Here is a 14,129-nt window from a genome sequence, read left to right as displayed (position 1 = left end):
CTTTCTCTTATTATCTTAAATATAGGAAACAGTGAAAACAGATCTTTTCATTTTCCCAAATAACCCACTTTTACATTTCTGTGTCTGCCGTTGTGGATCTTAACAGTTTGGAGGGATCCTCATGTATAGTATGTTTTCTTTCTTTTACTAAAAGATGTTTAAATAATAGTGTTGGGGTGCCTAGGTGGCTCAGTGGGTTGAGCTTCTGCCTTTGGCTCAGGTCATGATCTCAGGGCCCTGGGATCAGCAGGGAGCCTGCTCCCCCCTCTCTCTCTCTGCCTACTTGTGATCTCTTTGTCAAATAAATAAATAAAAGCTTTAGGAAAAAAAAGTGTTTATTTTTGTACAGTGAAGCCAAAAAAAAAGGTTAAATGAAGTCTGTTCGTTAAATGAAGCTTGTAAATATATTACAAACCTGCAAAATTAATTTGAAAAAATGCAGTATATATTATAACTTCTGTTTGTGGTATCTAGATCTCATGTGAAAATGCATACTCATAACTTTATTTAAAGAATTATTCCCCAAATTATATCATTTTATATCTGAAAATATTCCATTTTTAACTGTCTTTTTTTTTTTTTTTTCAGAGAAATTAGAAGTTGTGATTTAAAAATACAGCAGAAATGCCACCATATTCTTTTGCATAAAACCTAATGGAAAAAAAAACCTTACATAAGTCACATCATAAGAGATATGCTTTGTGTATATAGACAAATATATATGCATAGGTTATTTCAACTTGCATTAGATACATAAAACACCATGGTATCACTGCATGTTACCACAAATCCACAAAATTTTGAAATCTGTGCTTAGATTGCTCCCAAGAGAACCTAGGGTTTTGCTTTTATGTGATAATTTCTTGCTGTGGAGAAAAACTAGTCTTTACTTGATCTTTACTAATCTTTACTAATCTGTTGTCATTGACTCCAACAGGCATAAACATTTTTTTGGATGGCTACGTTCCGACAGAAAACTTGAGATTCAGAGATGCATCACTTGTTTTTAAAGTGGCCGAGACAGCAAATGAAGAAGAAGTTAAAAAGATGTGTATGTATAAATATCCTGGAATGAAGAAAAAGATGGGAGAGTTTGAGCTAGCAATTGTAGCCGGAGAGTTTACAGATTCTGAAATCATGGTGATGTTGGGGGAAAATGGTAAGTTTTTCTTAACTCACTTTATTTGAAAGTCTGTTCTGTGGGGAGCCTGGGGGGGTTCAGTGGGTTAAGCCTCTGCCTTTGGCTTGGGTCGTGATCTCGGGGTCCTGGAATTGAACCCTGCATCAGGCTCTCTGCTCAGCAGGGAGCCTGCTTCCCTCTCTCTGTCTGCCTGCTTATGATCTCTATCAAATAAATAAAATCTTTAAAAGAAGTAAAAAAAAGGAAAGAAAGTCTATTCTGTTTATCCAGTAACTTAGTTTTAGCTACTTCATGAAAAACTGACTCAATTGTAGGTCTGGGATCTACGCTCAACCCATACATTTTTCAGTGTAGTTCACATTTTGTGATTTTGTACGATTTAATATTGTCATTCAATCAAGTTTATATTTTACGTATTTTGTTTCATAACCTGTGGTGAAAATAAGATTTTTTTTTTTACCAAGCTAGTTTTTCTCTGTATAAATTGATAGGACAAAATAGATAATCCAAAAACAATCTAGTTTTTTCTTGACATTTCTCCATTTGAGCTCTCATTTTAAATTCAGGCTCATCTTTGTAAATAGTTTTATGACCTAAATTCTCAGTATTACATTGCTGTCATAAATAGAGCTGTGAGTTGAATTTGAGTACAAAAAGTCTTGTATTGCTTTCAAGATTCGAAGGAGTTTAAAAAAAAAAAAACCCACAAGATTTTAATTGTATACTTAGAGCTTGTAAATCTCTAGAAATTCCCTGGGAGGATTTTGCAATGTATCAGTCATTAACTGATGGAGGAAATTTGAACTGGCTTGCATTTGACTAAGTATTTCATATAACGGACTTAAAAGGATAACTCAATCATAACAATACTATACCCCTTAACAATAAAGTGTGTTGGTATTTTAGTTAAAGAATTATTTCAAAAACTAACCCAAGACTTGTATTTCATAGATCTACCATTTATTAAAATGGTTATTAATAAGATTTATTAGTCTATTATATCTTCCCATTTAGTTTCAGTTGATACATTCAAAGTGATTCGTGAAAGTTTTGAGTATTTTTCTGTATAACCTTCAGAATTTGGTAATGTTATTATATATCTTTAAAACTAATTTCTTATTAAAACCCAAGAGTGTACATAGTGACTTACTATAAATGGGAACCATTTTTCAAGTCTATTTGTTGTATGTTGTGTTGGCAGGTACTGGTAAAACAACATTTATCAGAATGCTTGCTGGAAGACTTAAGCCTGATGAAGGAGGTACTGTTGTATATTGTTGACTGTTTTTACTCTGTCATACACATCGGAAACTTTGAAGATATGGGTAATTCTTAGTGTCTTCTTTATTTGCATTATTTTACAGGAGAAGTGCCGGTTCTAAATGTCAGTTATAAGCCACAGAAAATCAGTCCCAAATCAACTGTGAGTAACAATTCTGTTATTTGATTATTAAAGGAAAGTTTATACATACACACACACACACACACACACAGAGTTTTAATCTTTCACTGTATCAAAATTTTTTAGATTTTCTGTATAGTTTTACCAAAAGTGGCTAAAGAGTAGCATCAAGATGTCAGTCCTTGATTCCAGTGTTAGGAAATGCTTCTAAAACTCTTTGACATCTTTTTCCAAAATAAAAACCTACTAATGTGGGGGCATCTGGCTGGCTCAGTCAGTAGAACATGTTAGTCTTTATCTTGAGGCCATGATTTCAAGCCTCTTGTTGGGTGTAGAGCTTACTTAAGAAAAAAACAAACAGACAAAAAACCTGACATTTAATATGTGTTTTATGCTGCATATAACATGAGCAAAAAACTAAAAGGCCACCTACAAGATAAGAGAATACTCTTGCAAATTATTGAATAATAAGGTACTTAAATCCAGAATATATAAAGAACTGTTAGAACTCAGTTTAAAATTGGATCAAAAAATGAATAGTCATTTTTTTCAAAGAAAATGTACAAATGTCCAAATAAGCATGTAAAGATGCTCAGCACCATCAGTTATTAGGAAAGTGCAAGTAAAACTACAGTGAGATACTACATACCCCCTAGGATGACTTAAAAAGACAGTAATAAGTATTGGTAAAAGTATGGATAAACTGAAACCTCATGCATTGCTGATGGGAATGCAAGATGTTATGGTATAAGAGCCACTTTAAAAAAAACTTGACAGTTCCTCATATGATTAGCATAGAGTTACATATGAACCAGCATTTCCACTCCTAATTACACATACCCAGGAGAAATGAAGACCTTTCTCAACACAAAAATTTGCACACAAATGCATTATTCGTAATAGTCAGAAAGTGGAAAACCATCTCAATGTCTATTAACTGATGAATGGGTAAACAGTGTGGTATATCCATGAAATTGGAACTATGGTACTTGTACTCAGTACCACTTTGTCAGGCCTATTTGAGATAGCTTACAATAAGAATTTTATTTTTGATACTTTGTATAAGCTTAGCTTCTAAGTTCTCAGACTCAGCCCTCTTCTAAAACAACAAGCACAGGACATCTTAAGATTCATCCCCATCATGTTAGGCATTTTGTGTTATCTTTCTGATTGCCAGAGGGTACTTGATACCCATGCTGACCTTGAGAATTATTCCTATTCTCAAATGATAATCTTTCTTGAAACAGTCATCATTTTCTACTTTCAGATTTTAAGATGCTTTTTTAAATTATTGGACATGATGGGTTTTTAACATAAAAATTTCAGAACATGCTATAGATGATGAATAAGCATAAAAATATATCTGTGGGTGGCAAATTGATATATTTTTTTGGCTCTGGAGCTTAGATTGATCATCAGAGGAGTTCTGTACTGAAATAAAAGTTCAATACTTTTCTCACTAAAAACAGGGAAGTGTTCGACAGTTGCTACATGAGAAGATAAGAGATGCTTACACTCATCCACAATTCGTGACCGATGTGATGAAGCCTCTGCAGATTGAAAACATCATCGATCAAGAAGTACATACTCTGATTTTTATTGTATTTTAAACTTTGTATGTCTCTACATAGTTTGCTAAACTTCTTCTCCAAATAGGTGCAGACGTTATCTGGTGGTGAACTGCAGCGAGTGGCATTGGCACTTTGTCTGGGCAAGCCTGCTGATGTCTATTTAATTGATGAACCATCTGCGTATTTGGATTCTGAGCAAAGATTGATGGCAGCTCGAGTTGTCAAACGGTAATGTCCTGCCAGTAAGAGTATTAGTTTTAATTATGTGCACTGGCATACAACAGTGCTTACTACAGCATTTGAATAGTTGGTAACAGAAAACTGGAAACATTTTCAAATTCATGTATTTTAGTTTCATACTCCATGCTAAGAAGACAGCCTTTGTTGTAGAACATGACTTCATTATGGCAACCTATCTAGCAGATCGAGTCATCGTTTTTGATGGCATTCCATCTAAGAACACAGTCGCAAACAGGTAAAATTATTTTCTGAAACATTCAATCCTATTTGTAAGCTCTTAAAGTTATTACTCAAAATTTTCCTTTAAGCTTATAAACACTTACCATACCATTTTAATTTTTAAAGAGGTAGCCAGTAATTCTAGGAATGATTGTGACTTGCATGATTATTCATGTTGAATATATACTGGTTGGGACTGGAAAAACTAGTGTTCAGACCTTAGAACTCCTGACCCAGGGAGATAAGCATGCAGAGCTCTGGGCTGCTCACTTTTTCCTGCAAGTTAATTTCTGTCTACTTCATTATTTGGATTTTCAAAACAGATTAGGATTTTGATTCCCTGAAAACCATTGATGTGCTATACAGCAGATAAGGAAAACAGGATGCTCATAGGTTACTTGATTTGCCCAACTTACGCTGCTGGTGGTAATGCTCACAGTGGATCCCAAATATCTGGTACTGATCTACAACAGAGACAAAATGAATGATTTTACCATTTCCCCTTTTTTCTTTTTCTTTATTGGCTTAAATGAGAGCATTTGTCATATAGAGAAGTCTAACATTCAAATCAGTGTAATGAGAATTTTTTTATACTTTTTAATACTACAACCTTATGTTAGTTTGAAACATACGGAATTACTGATATGCCCCCATCTTTTTCCTATGAAAGTAGCAATTTCATGTGATTGCAACATGTTTCTGATATTAAAGAGGGAGGAATGGAGTTGCTATTTGAATAATTCATCCAAAAAATTAAAGAACTTAACTTCCCCAAATTCCTTTGTTTTCATTTAAAAGTTTTTACCAATTGAGAATTAACATATTTCTTTGAGAGGGAAGTTTCATAGACTATAGAAAGCTTATTGAATTCAAACAACAATCCTTTATATTTACAAAAACGTTTAAAATGTTCCACAAGTATGATGCAGTTTAGTATGATTTAAGAATTAGTTTGGGTAAAAAAAATGAATAAAGCATAGAAATTGAAAAAGGAGTTACAAAGTATAATCCTTTGTGCTGTACAAATTCCCTCCAGTGCCCAATTTCTGATGTTCATATTACCTTTTCTGTTAGATTCTCTACTCCCCTGAAAATGTCAGATTGGAAATTCTGTAATCTCCTAATTAATCTTAAATCCTAAAAAATCTACTGTTTTTCTACAGTAGTTTTGTTTTTCTAAAGTAGTATTTCTTAAATGTTTCTTTTTCCAGATCAGAAACATAGTTTAAACTGGGTTTGTTTTACACACAAATATAGCCAAATAAACTAAACAGTCCAAGCAAAGACCCTTCTGAGCATAGAATTTAAAATATGCTATGATTATACTATTACATAGAGAACTTATGATTGGGGAACTATGAGGGAACCATGCTGCTCTTCATCCCAAAATGTAGTGAAATTTGTGGGATTAATTTTAATCACAATTGATGTCTTATTTTTCCTCTAGTCCTCAAACCCTTTTGGCTGGCATGAATAAATTTTTGTCTCAGCTTGAAATTACATTCAGAAGAGATCCAAACAACTATAGGCCAAGAATAAACAAACTCAATTCAATTAAGGTAGGTAGGAAAACTCTTAAATCATGGATAATTTCTTACAATAAATAATCGGAAGGAATGTTTCATATTGGAAAGCTGTTTCATTAAAAAAAAAATTGTCACTTCGTTAATTCTAAGATTCATATTTTTCACCTGAATATCTGATGGTATCCTTCAATCTGGTAGGCAATAATGATGCAGTTGCTTTTGCTACACAAACTCCGACCTGTTGATGTTATCTTGGAGCTGTACCCCCACTACTGTACTGCCTGTGTTGAGTTTAATTGCCATTTTAAATATCTTCAGAAAGGGCGCCTGGGTGGCTCAGTGGGTTAAGCCGCTGCCTTCGGCTCAGGTCATGATCTCAGGGTCCTGGGATGGAGTCCTGCATCGGGCTCTCTGCTCAGCAGGGAGCCTGTTTCCTCCTCTCTCTCTCTCTCTGCCTGCCTCTCTGCCTACTTGTGATCTCTCTCTGTCAAATAAATAAATAAAATCTTTTTTAAAAAAATAAATAAATAAAAATAACCAGGAAGTTTTTACAGAAAACCATGACCACTTTCTCTTATCTGTTTTTCTTCTATTGCACACAGAGCAGCCAACACCTGATTAAAATATTTTACAAATCCAAATACGCTCTTTCAATGAGCATAAACTTCTACACAATGGAAAAACATTTTGTCAGTTTAATTGGCAATATTTTCCTTTCTTTGTTGTATATAAAATTATTATGCCCCCTACAATTAATGGAGTGTGTGCAATAGTTTTTTAAGAAAGCAGTAATTTGTTGGCCACTCAGGAAAAAAAAGTGAATTAACTATAAAAAAAATTTCTGTATTTTTGTCTCCTGTGGTGCCTATGTAAAATGCTTATGTTTCATGGCCCTCTAGCTCTTGTCCTTAATACTAGCATTTACTAGATTTTATTATTTTCATACTTGTACTCTAGCTTTGCTAGTAAACTATAACCTTAGAGAAAGCAGAGACCAGGTCAATCAGTATACATCATGTATTTTTTTTTTTTTTAATTTTATTTATTTACTTGACAGAGATCATAAGTAGGCAGAGAGGCCGGCAGAGAGAGAGGGGGAAGCAGGCTCCCTGCTGAGCAGAGAGCCTGATTCAGGGCTCCATCCCAGGACACTGAGATCATGACCTGAGCCGAAGGCAAAGGCTTTAACCCGCAGAGCCACCCAGGTGCCCCACATCATGTATTCTTAAAAGGCTGACACAGTGTATTGATGTCTTTAGACTTTGCTGTGTATTTTGTTTAAAAATTGTTTTACTGTCTGGTCAGGATAATGAAGTTACAAGTTCTGACTTGAAAAGTTTTGTTTTAAAAATCGTATTAAGTAGAAAAGAGGAATTAAATTCTACAACACTTATGCACAGCTTAATTTTCCTAAGAATTCCTTCCAAAGTGTTAAAATGTTATATTTGTCTTTTTCTTGTGTAGAAACCCATGGTTCTGGCCCCAGATATACCTAGTCATCATTTCTCTGTGCCCACTCATCTTAGTCGTCATAACTTGATCCTAAATAGGAAACTCTAGGCAGATAGGTAGATGGATCATTACTGGCCAGACTATGAACAGTACTGGGAAAAAATACTTTTATATGCACTTGGTGTAATAGTTCTCAAACTGACAGTGTTAACCTTCTGGACAAGAGGCTTGTTAAAGTCAAAATGATGAGGGGCGCCTGGGTGGCTCAGTGGGTTAAAGCCTCTGACCTTCGGGTCAGTTCATGATCCCGGGGTCCTGGGATTAAGCCCCGAGTCGGGCTCTCTGCTCAGTGGGGAGCCTGCTTCCTCCTCTCTCTGCCTGCCTCTCTGCCTATTTGTGATCTCTGTCAAATAAAATCTTTAAAAAATAAGTAAATAAAGTCAAAATGATGAAAATGGAATTTAATAGTTTAGCTGAAAATAGTATTTTATATAGCAAAATATTACATAAGTAAGGCATTTTATATAAAGGGGCTTTGCTTGAGGTGGACTAAGGGAAGTTTTCTGGTGGTAAGGATAAGTAACAGAGGTCCTAGTTTTGTCTTTGATTTAGTGGATCCAGGAATATCCAGATGCAGACAGTGAGTGCAGAGGTGGTTGTAGAGGTGCTGTTGTAAACACTACTAACCAATACTGTGGGTGAACGTCTACCCTCAGCATACAGGAGAATGGTGTTGATTTTGTTGTTCTCTATTTTTTAGGATGTAGAACAAAAGAAGAGTGGAAACTACTTTTTCTTGGATGACTAGACTGAATCAGAATATTGAAAAGCCGAATCAGAATATTGAAAAGCCATTTCTTAAAGGAAACATTTATTGGGATTTTTGTCATATAAAACTTTAATCAGGTTTTATGCCCCACATACTCTGGAGCTTGAAGTATAATTTACTTAATGTAACATCAAAAGCCAGTTGTGTTGTAAATTACAGTCTGAACACAGAAAATGCATTTTTCTGTTCTTGATAAGGCCCTTTTTATGTATAACATTCTAAAATGAAGACATTTCAAGCTACACAAATTACCTCCCAAGTTTTCATGATGTATGGGAAGATTTTCAGTAGGTGTTATCAAATTCATGTACCAAATGCTGACCAGTGTTACCCCCTTTTAAAAATCTTGAAAAAGCTTTCTATACTTAGTGTTTGCCAAATATTCCTCTATAATGAAACTGCCCTTATTTTAAAAGCCGGTCGAAGATTCCACTAAAGAAATTTGATAAATAAACATCAGGATTATATTTGTTATTTGTTTTCAGTCTTTGCACTAGGTTTTCAGGGTGTTGAGACTTTCAAAGGAAGAGGATCTACTACTATAAAACACCACTGTTTGGAAAATGGCCATGTTCCCAACTTAAGCATTGTTTACAGTGTTTTTGGTGCTTTTGAATATCTTTTGAATATCAAAAGTCATTTCAACACCCTTCCCCCCCTCCACCAGAAAAAACCCTAACTTTACTATGAATTACTCAGTTTTAGTATTCCATAAAATTCTATATTCTATAATTCTCAAAGTAACATTCTTTACACAATTGTACAATCACTGATCAAGATTTAGGAAAAGGATTTTAAAGAATATTTGCTTCCTTTAAAAAGTATAGGCTCAAAATCTTTAGAGTTGATGCCCTAAGCATCTATGTAATTTTAAACTTCCACAGATTTCTAATGGGCAGCCAAGGAGAGTAAGCCACTTTCCTACAGGCAACATTAATGCAAACAAGTCCCCAGATAGCAATGTAAAGTACCTCTTGGTACCAAATATACTCACCTCCATGTTTGAATGTAGAGGACATGATCTAAACCTATTTGATTGGGGGCGGGGGGCAATTTTGGATACTATATGTAGCAAGAGCTCTAAAAACTTACCCATATCTTTTGAGTTCCTGAGTTTGAACAGTGGGTTGTAGTGTGACACCACTTTCATTTACACTTCTAATGCACTGAACTGGAACTAACTTATACTACAAGTGAGGAAAAGAGTTTACTAAGTAAATGGGGCAAGCAAAATAGAATTGGAAATTACTGAAGACTTTAGAGCTCCTTGAAACAAGCGTTAATATGCAGACGGTGAACAGAAAATATGGTTTAACTGGTCCCCATTAGGCCTTTTAAAAAAATAATTTTAGAAGTAATCCATAAATACATGTTTGTGTGAAAAACTCAAACCTACTGAAATACATGTAATAAAAAGTTACAATCTCTCCTCACATTACCCTCCCAAAGGTTATCAGTGTTTGCATTTAATAATATATATCCTTTTATGGTTTTTTTCTGTGCACTTACCTAAGTGTGAATATGTAAAGGGTTTCTTTTGTACATAAGTGGGATTATACTAAAATAAGTAGGGCCTATTTTTAAAGATAGGTTAAATTTGTGAATGATTATTTCAAGTATATTGAATAAAATAAGACAAAAGTTTTTACTTACTGATTCCGTATTCTGTCCTAGAGAAAACACTTGTGATAAGAACACAGCTCTACTTAACTGCTGATGACAGAATATGTATTAGTTGTGATATTGTTCATGTAAATGAAAAATTTTAAAATATGGATTTAAATTTTTAAATAACAATAAGAATTTACAGTTGTGCTAACAAAAAAGGTTTTCTATAAAAATCAGTAATACCATCTCAAATACACCAACAGTGCAGATGTTAGCTATTACATTTAGAAAGAATGCTCAGTATGTCCTAATTGATAAGTATCTCTAAATAGTCTAACACATCATTTATATGAAAATATACAAAATATTAAAATACCAAAAGGATACTCAAGACAATAAGCCTTTGGGGAATAACAACTTTGTTAAAGAACAGATAAGAAATTGAGATCTACACATAGAACCATTACCTTTTGAATTGGATGCTATATGTATCAGCTGTTTAGAGATCATTTATGTTTTTACATCTTCAATAAAGAGATAATCTGTACTATGTTCAACCAGTGTACGTACGGCAATATTAACATAATTTTAGATTCTAGCATCTTGAAGCCCAGTCTCCAATCTCTTGCTTATTATAACTGCTATTTTGGCATCCGGCATGTAGTTTGCCTCCTGTGTGTAAAGAATGAAACTATTTGCTAGAGAGAAAGTAGGAAGATTGGATAAACTACTCATTTGGTTCTATGGTTTCTTTGGTATCCATTAACATTTAGATACATTTATGTCAAGCTCTCAACCCAGTGTCTGGCATATGATGCACACCTAGGGGTTCAGAAGAGAAACTTCTGGATTGGAGAGCCATAAAGGGCTAAGTGAAGGAGTAGGTAGCTCTCAGGAAAAATAGTACCTATAACAACAAATGATAAATTTGCAATGTAAAGGCAGAATAAATGAAAGGTCAGAGGCAAAAATCAGCATGGGCATGGAGATTAATAGAAAAGGATGACTACAGGCACTTGGAAATTTTCTGTGCCTTCAAGATAGAAATTTGAGGTTTTTACATACTCATGGTAGGGATCAGAGAAAGCAAAAACCACACTTACTGGAGCAGGTAGAATTATCAAGATAGTTATACAGGAGCTTATAATTTTTATTCTGTTGTCTTAGTGTTTTAAGATTTGACAGCGCAAGCAGAGGGGGTGGTGGGCAGAGAGAGGGCCCTATGTAGGGCTCTATCCCAGGACTGGGATCATGAGCTGAAGACAGATGTTTATCTGACTGAGCCACCCACACACCCCTGTTTTAGTATTTTGAACTACCACTTAACCTGTAATTGTTTATAATTTGGTCTGTGAATTGATGTCTAGTGAGGTTCTATCTCTGAAAGTTCTGAGGTTTGGTGTGCCAAACACTCCCGTTTTCTTTCCCACCCTGTGTCCTACTCACCAGCACCTCCCTCCTTGCAGTTTGACTGGGTCGCATGTGCCCAGCCCCAGATGGTGAATCATAAATGGGCTAAGCTAGTCATGACAGTATTTTCCTAATCTCTCTTGCAGCTAGGCATGGCCATGTTGACCCAGATCTAGCTAGTAAATTCAAAGTAAGCAACTAAGGTTGCTAGTCTTCGCATTAAAACTGCTTAATTGCCGGGTGCCTGGGTGGCTCAGTGGGTTAGGCCGCTGCCTTCGGCTCAGGTCATGGTCTCGGGGTCCTGGGATCGAGTCCCACATCGGGCTCTCTGCTCAACAGGGAGCCTGCTCCCTCCTTTCTCTCTCTGCCTACTTGTGATCTGTCAAATAAATAAATAAAATCTTAAAAAAAAAAAAACTGCTTAATTGCCAACTGCCCTTCCCTTCAGACTTACATGAGAGGGAAGTGCATCTGTTTATTTAGGCTACCATAAGTCAAACTGGTTTCCTGTTCACGTAATCTTGCCTCCTAGGCTGAGGTCTGTCTCCAAAGGTTCTACATGAGCTTCTGCCAGGTGACCCAAGTGTATTACCACCAGCTGGGAGCCACTTTGCATCTTAGCTTGCAGAGTAACATGCTCAGTGTTTGGGATTTTTAGGTATAGGGACTTTTCACTCTTTTGACTGCCCTATTTAGTGGGATGCTCCTAGCTTTAATACAAATGTGTTAGTTCCAGCCTCCAACCTTGCATGTGCCCTAGTCTCGCTCAGACCTACACAGTTCTCAGCTAATCAGACTGTCAACCATGTCCATCCATCCCTTTTCACGGGCTGCAGTCTTGTGCCACTTTTAAGAGTCTGTACCTCCAGTTTCTGGTCTCCATTTTTGGCCCTAATATGTGAATATACCAAACAATTACATATGCCTTATAAAATTACGAAGGACTTAAATGCTTTTACTGACTTCTAATTCAGAATTCACAAGAAATAACGCAAGAAGTTACATAGTAATATGTACATCCCTAGGTGTACTAGTTGTTTTCTACTCCATAAGTAGGTGGTTAGTCCAAAGCCAGTCTTCATTTAAAAAAAAAAAAAATTAGCTTACTACACAGAATTTTTGCTGACAGTTAAGTAAAATATTAAAAGGGCTAGGAGGTCATGAGAATCACACTGTTCATCTGTATTTACATCTTTGATCTAGGGTTTTTTTTTTTTTTTTCCTTAAGTGGGAAATAAAATCACAGGTATGGTATGTATTTAAAAAGGATGGGCTTTGTGGGGCCCCTGGGTGGCTCAGTGGGGTAAGCCTCTGCCTTTGGCTCAGGTCATGATCCCAAGGTCCTGGGATTGAGCCCCACATCAGGCTCTCTGCTGGGCAGGGAGCCTGCTTCCCCCTCTCTCTCTGCCTGCCTCTCTGACTGCTTGTGATCCTCTGTCAAATAAATAAGTAAAATCTTAAAAAAAAAAAAAAAAAAAAAAAAAAAAAAAAAAAAAAAAAAAAGATGGGATGTGAAGCTCCAACTTCTAATAAAGTCAGATCTAAAAAATGCTTTTTTATAACCAATGTTTGTAGCTTCACCATTCTGATGAATGCATGATTCACACTTTAAGAGCTTTATAAATTTAAGGTTTATGCAAGGAAGCTATTTAACCTCCTGCTGTAGTAGTCTCATACTATTCCCTAGACAAACAAATACTCAAAGTGGAAAGCAAGCCCTAATTATAGAAAGCTTTAAGGGAAACTATACAGAACACTTCTGTCACTTGGTTTCACCTTTTATCCCATCCACTTCAAGTGACCTATCGTGAAAGGGCTCTACCAAGACACCCTTCTTTTCTCATACTCCACAGCTTCTCTACTGACTACGTGGGGAAGACCGTGGCACTCCCATCCCTAACGAAATGCTTCCCGTCTCTTCCTTTCCCTACATTCCAAGGTTCTGCGATACTTCACTCACCTACTTGGGCAATCCCAAACAACTAGCTTCCATGTCTAACACCAACTTAACATTCCCAGCTTGCCGCCTGTTCCCACATCACCTCCGCCAAACACTTGTACTGAAAAGAAAGCCTTTCTTTCAGGCTCTCCTTCCCGGGTAAGCCATTCTTAAGACAAAGTCCATATAATAAGATTACACAGCATTAAGGAACTTGGATTTTCAAAGTGCTAAAATGTACCTGCTACTTCAGTTTTCAAGTAAAACTTTTGAATGATTTATCTTCTTCATTAGACAAGTAATAGAGGTAAATAAACCTCAGCAATACTGTGGATCTTAAGGTAATCAATTTCTTTGGTTTCCCATTGCATATAAATGTTTACACTACAAGTGTGCAGTAATAGCATTATGTCTAAAGACAATACACGTAACCTTAACTTAAAAATATTTTATTGCTGGGCGCCTGGGTGGCTCAGTCATTAAGCATCTGCTCAGGTCATGATCCTGGAGTGCCAGGATCGAGTCCCACATTGGGCTCCCTGTTCAGCAGGAGTCTATTTCTCCCTCTGACCTTCATTCTGCTTGTGCTCTCTCTCAAATAAAATCTTTTTTAAAAATGTATATAGGGGCTCCTGGGTGGCTCAGTGGGTTAAAGCCTCTGCCTTTGGCTTGGGTCATGATCCCGGGGTCCTGGGATTGAGCCCCGCATCGGGCTCTCTGCTCAGCGGGGTGCCTGCTTCCTCCTCTCTCTCTCTGCCTGCCTCTCTGCCTACTTGTGATCTCTGCCTGTCA

The 14,129-nt window shown here is 36.1% G+C and overlaps 1 protein-coding gene across 1 annotated transcript in view; it reads left to right on the top strand.

Moving 5' to 3' along the window:
* The window catches only part of ABCE1 (ATP binding cassette subfamily E member 1), a 33,119-nt gene extending 22,574 nt beyond the window's left edge, over nucleotides 1-10,545 (top strand). The window contains exons 11-18 of the mRNA XM_059176141.1: nucleotides 938-1,159; nucleotides 2,343-2,402; nucleotides 2,506-2,564; nucleotides 4,013-4,123; nucleotides 4,200-4,342; nucleotides 4,467-4,589; nucleotides 6,021-6,132; nucleotides 8,312-10,545. Coding sequence (XP_059032124.1) covers nucleotides 938-1,159; nucleotides 2,343-2,402; nucleotides 2,506-2,564; nucleotides 4,013-4,123; nucleotides 4,200-4,342; nucleotides 4,467-4,589; nucleotides 6,021-6,132; nucleotides 8,312-8,359 — 878 coding nt within the window. The 3' untranslated portion in view covers nucleotides 8,360-10,545. The remainder of the gene's footprint in view (nucleotides 1-937; nucleotides 1,160-2,342; nucleotides 2,403-2,505; nucleotides 2,565-4,012; nucleotides 4,124-4,199; nucleotides 4,343-4,466; nucleotides 4,590-6,020; nucleotides 6,133-8,311) is intronic.
* The last annotated feature ends 3,584 nt before the right edge of the window (nucleotides 10,546-14,129 follow it).

This window comes from Mustela lutreola, chromosome 1, assembly GCF_030435805.1.
Source record: "Mustela lutreola isolate mMusLut2 chromosome 1, mMusLut2.pri, whole genome shotgun sequence".
Taxonomy (NCBI): Eukaryota; Metazoa; Chordata; class Mammalia; order Carnivora; family Mustelidae; genus Mustela; species Mustela lutreola.
Note: the sequence above shows the minus strand (reverse complement) of the source record. Positions and strands in the feature narration are given on the sequence as shown.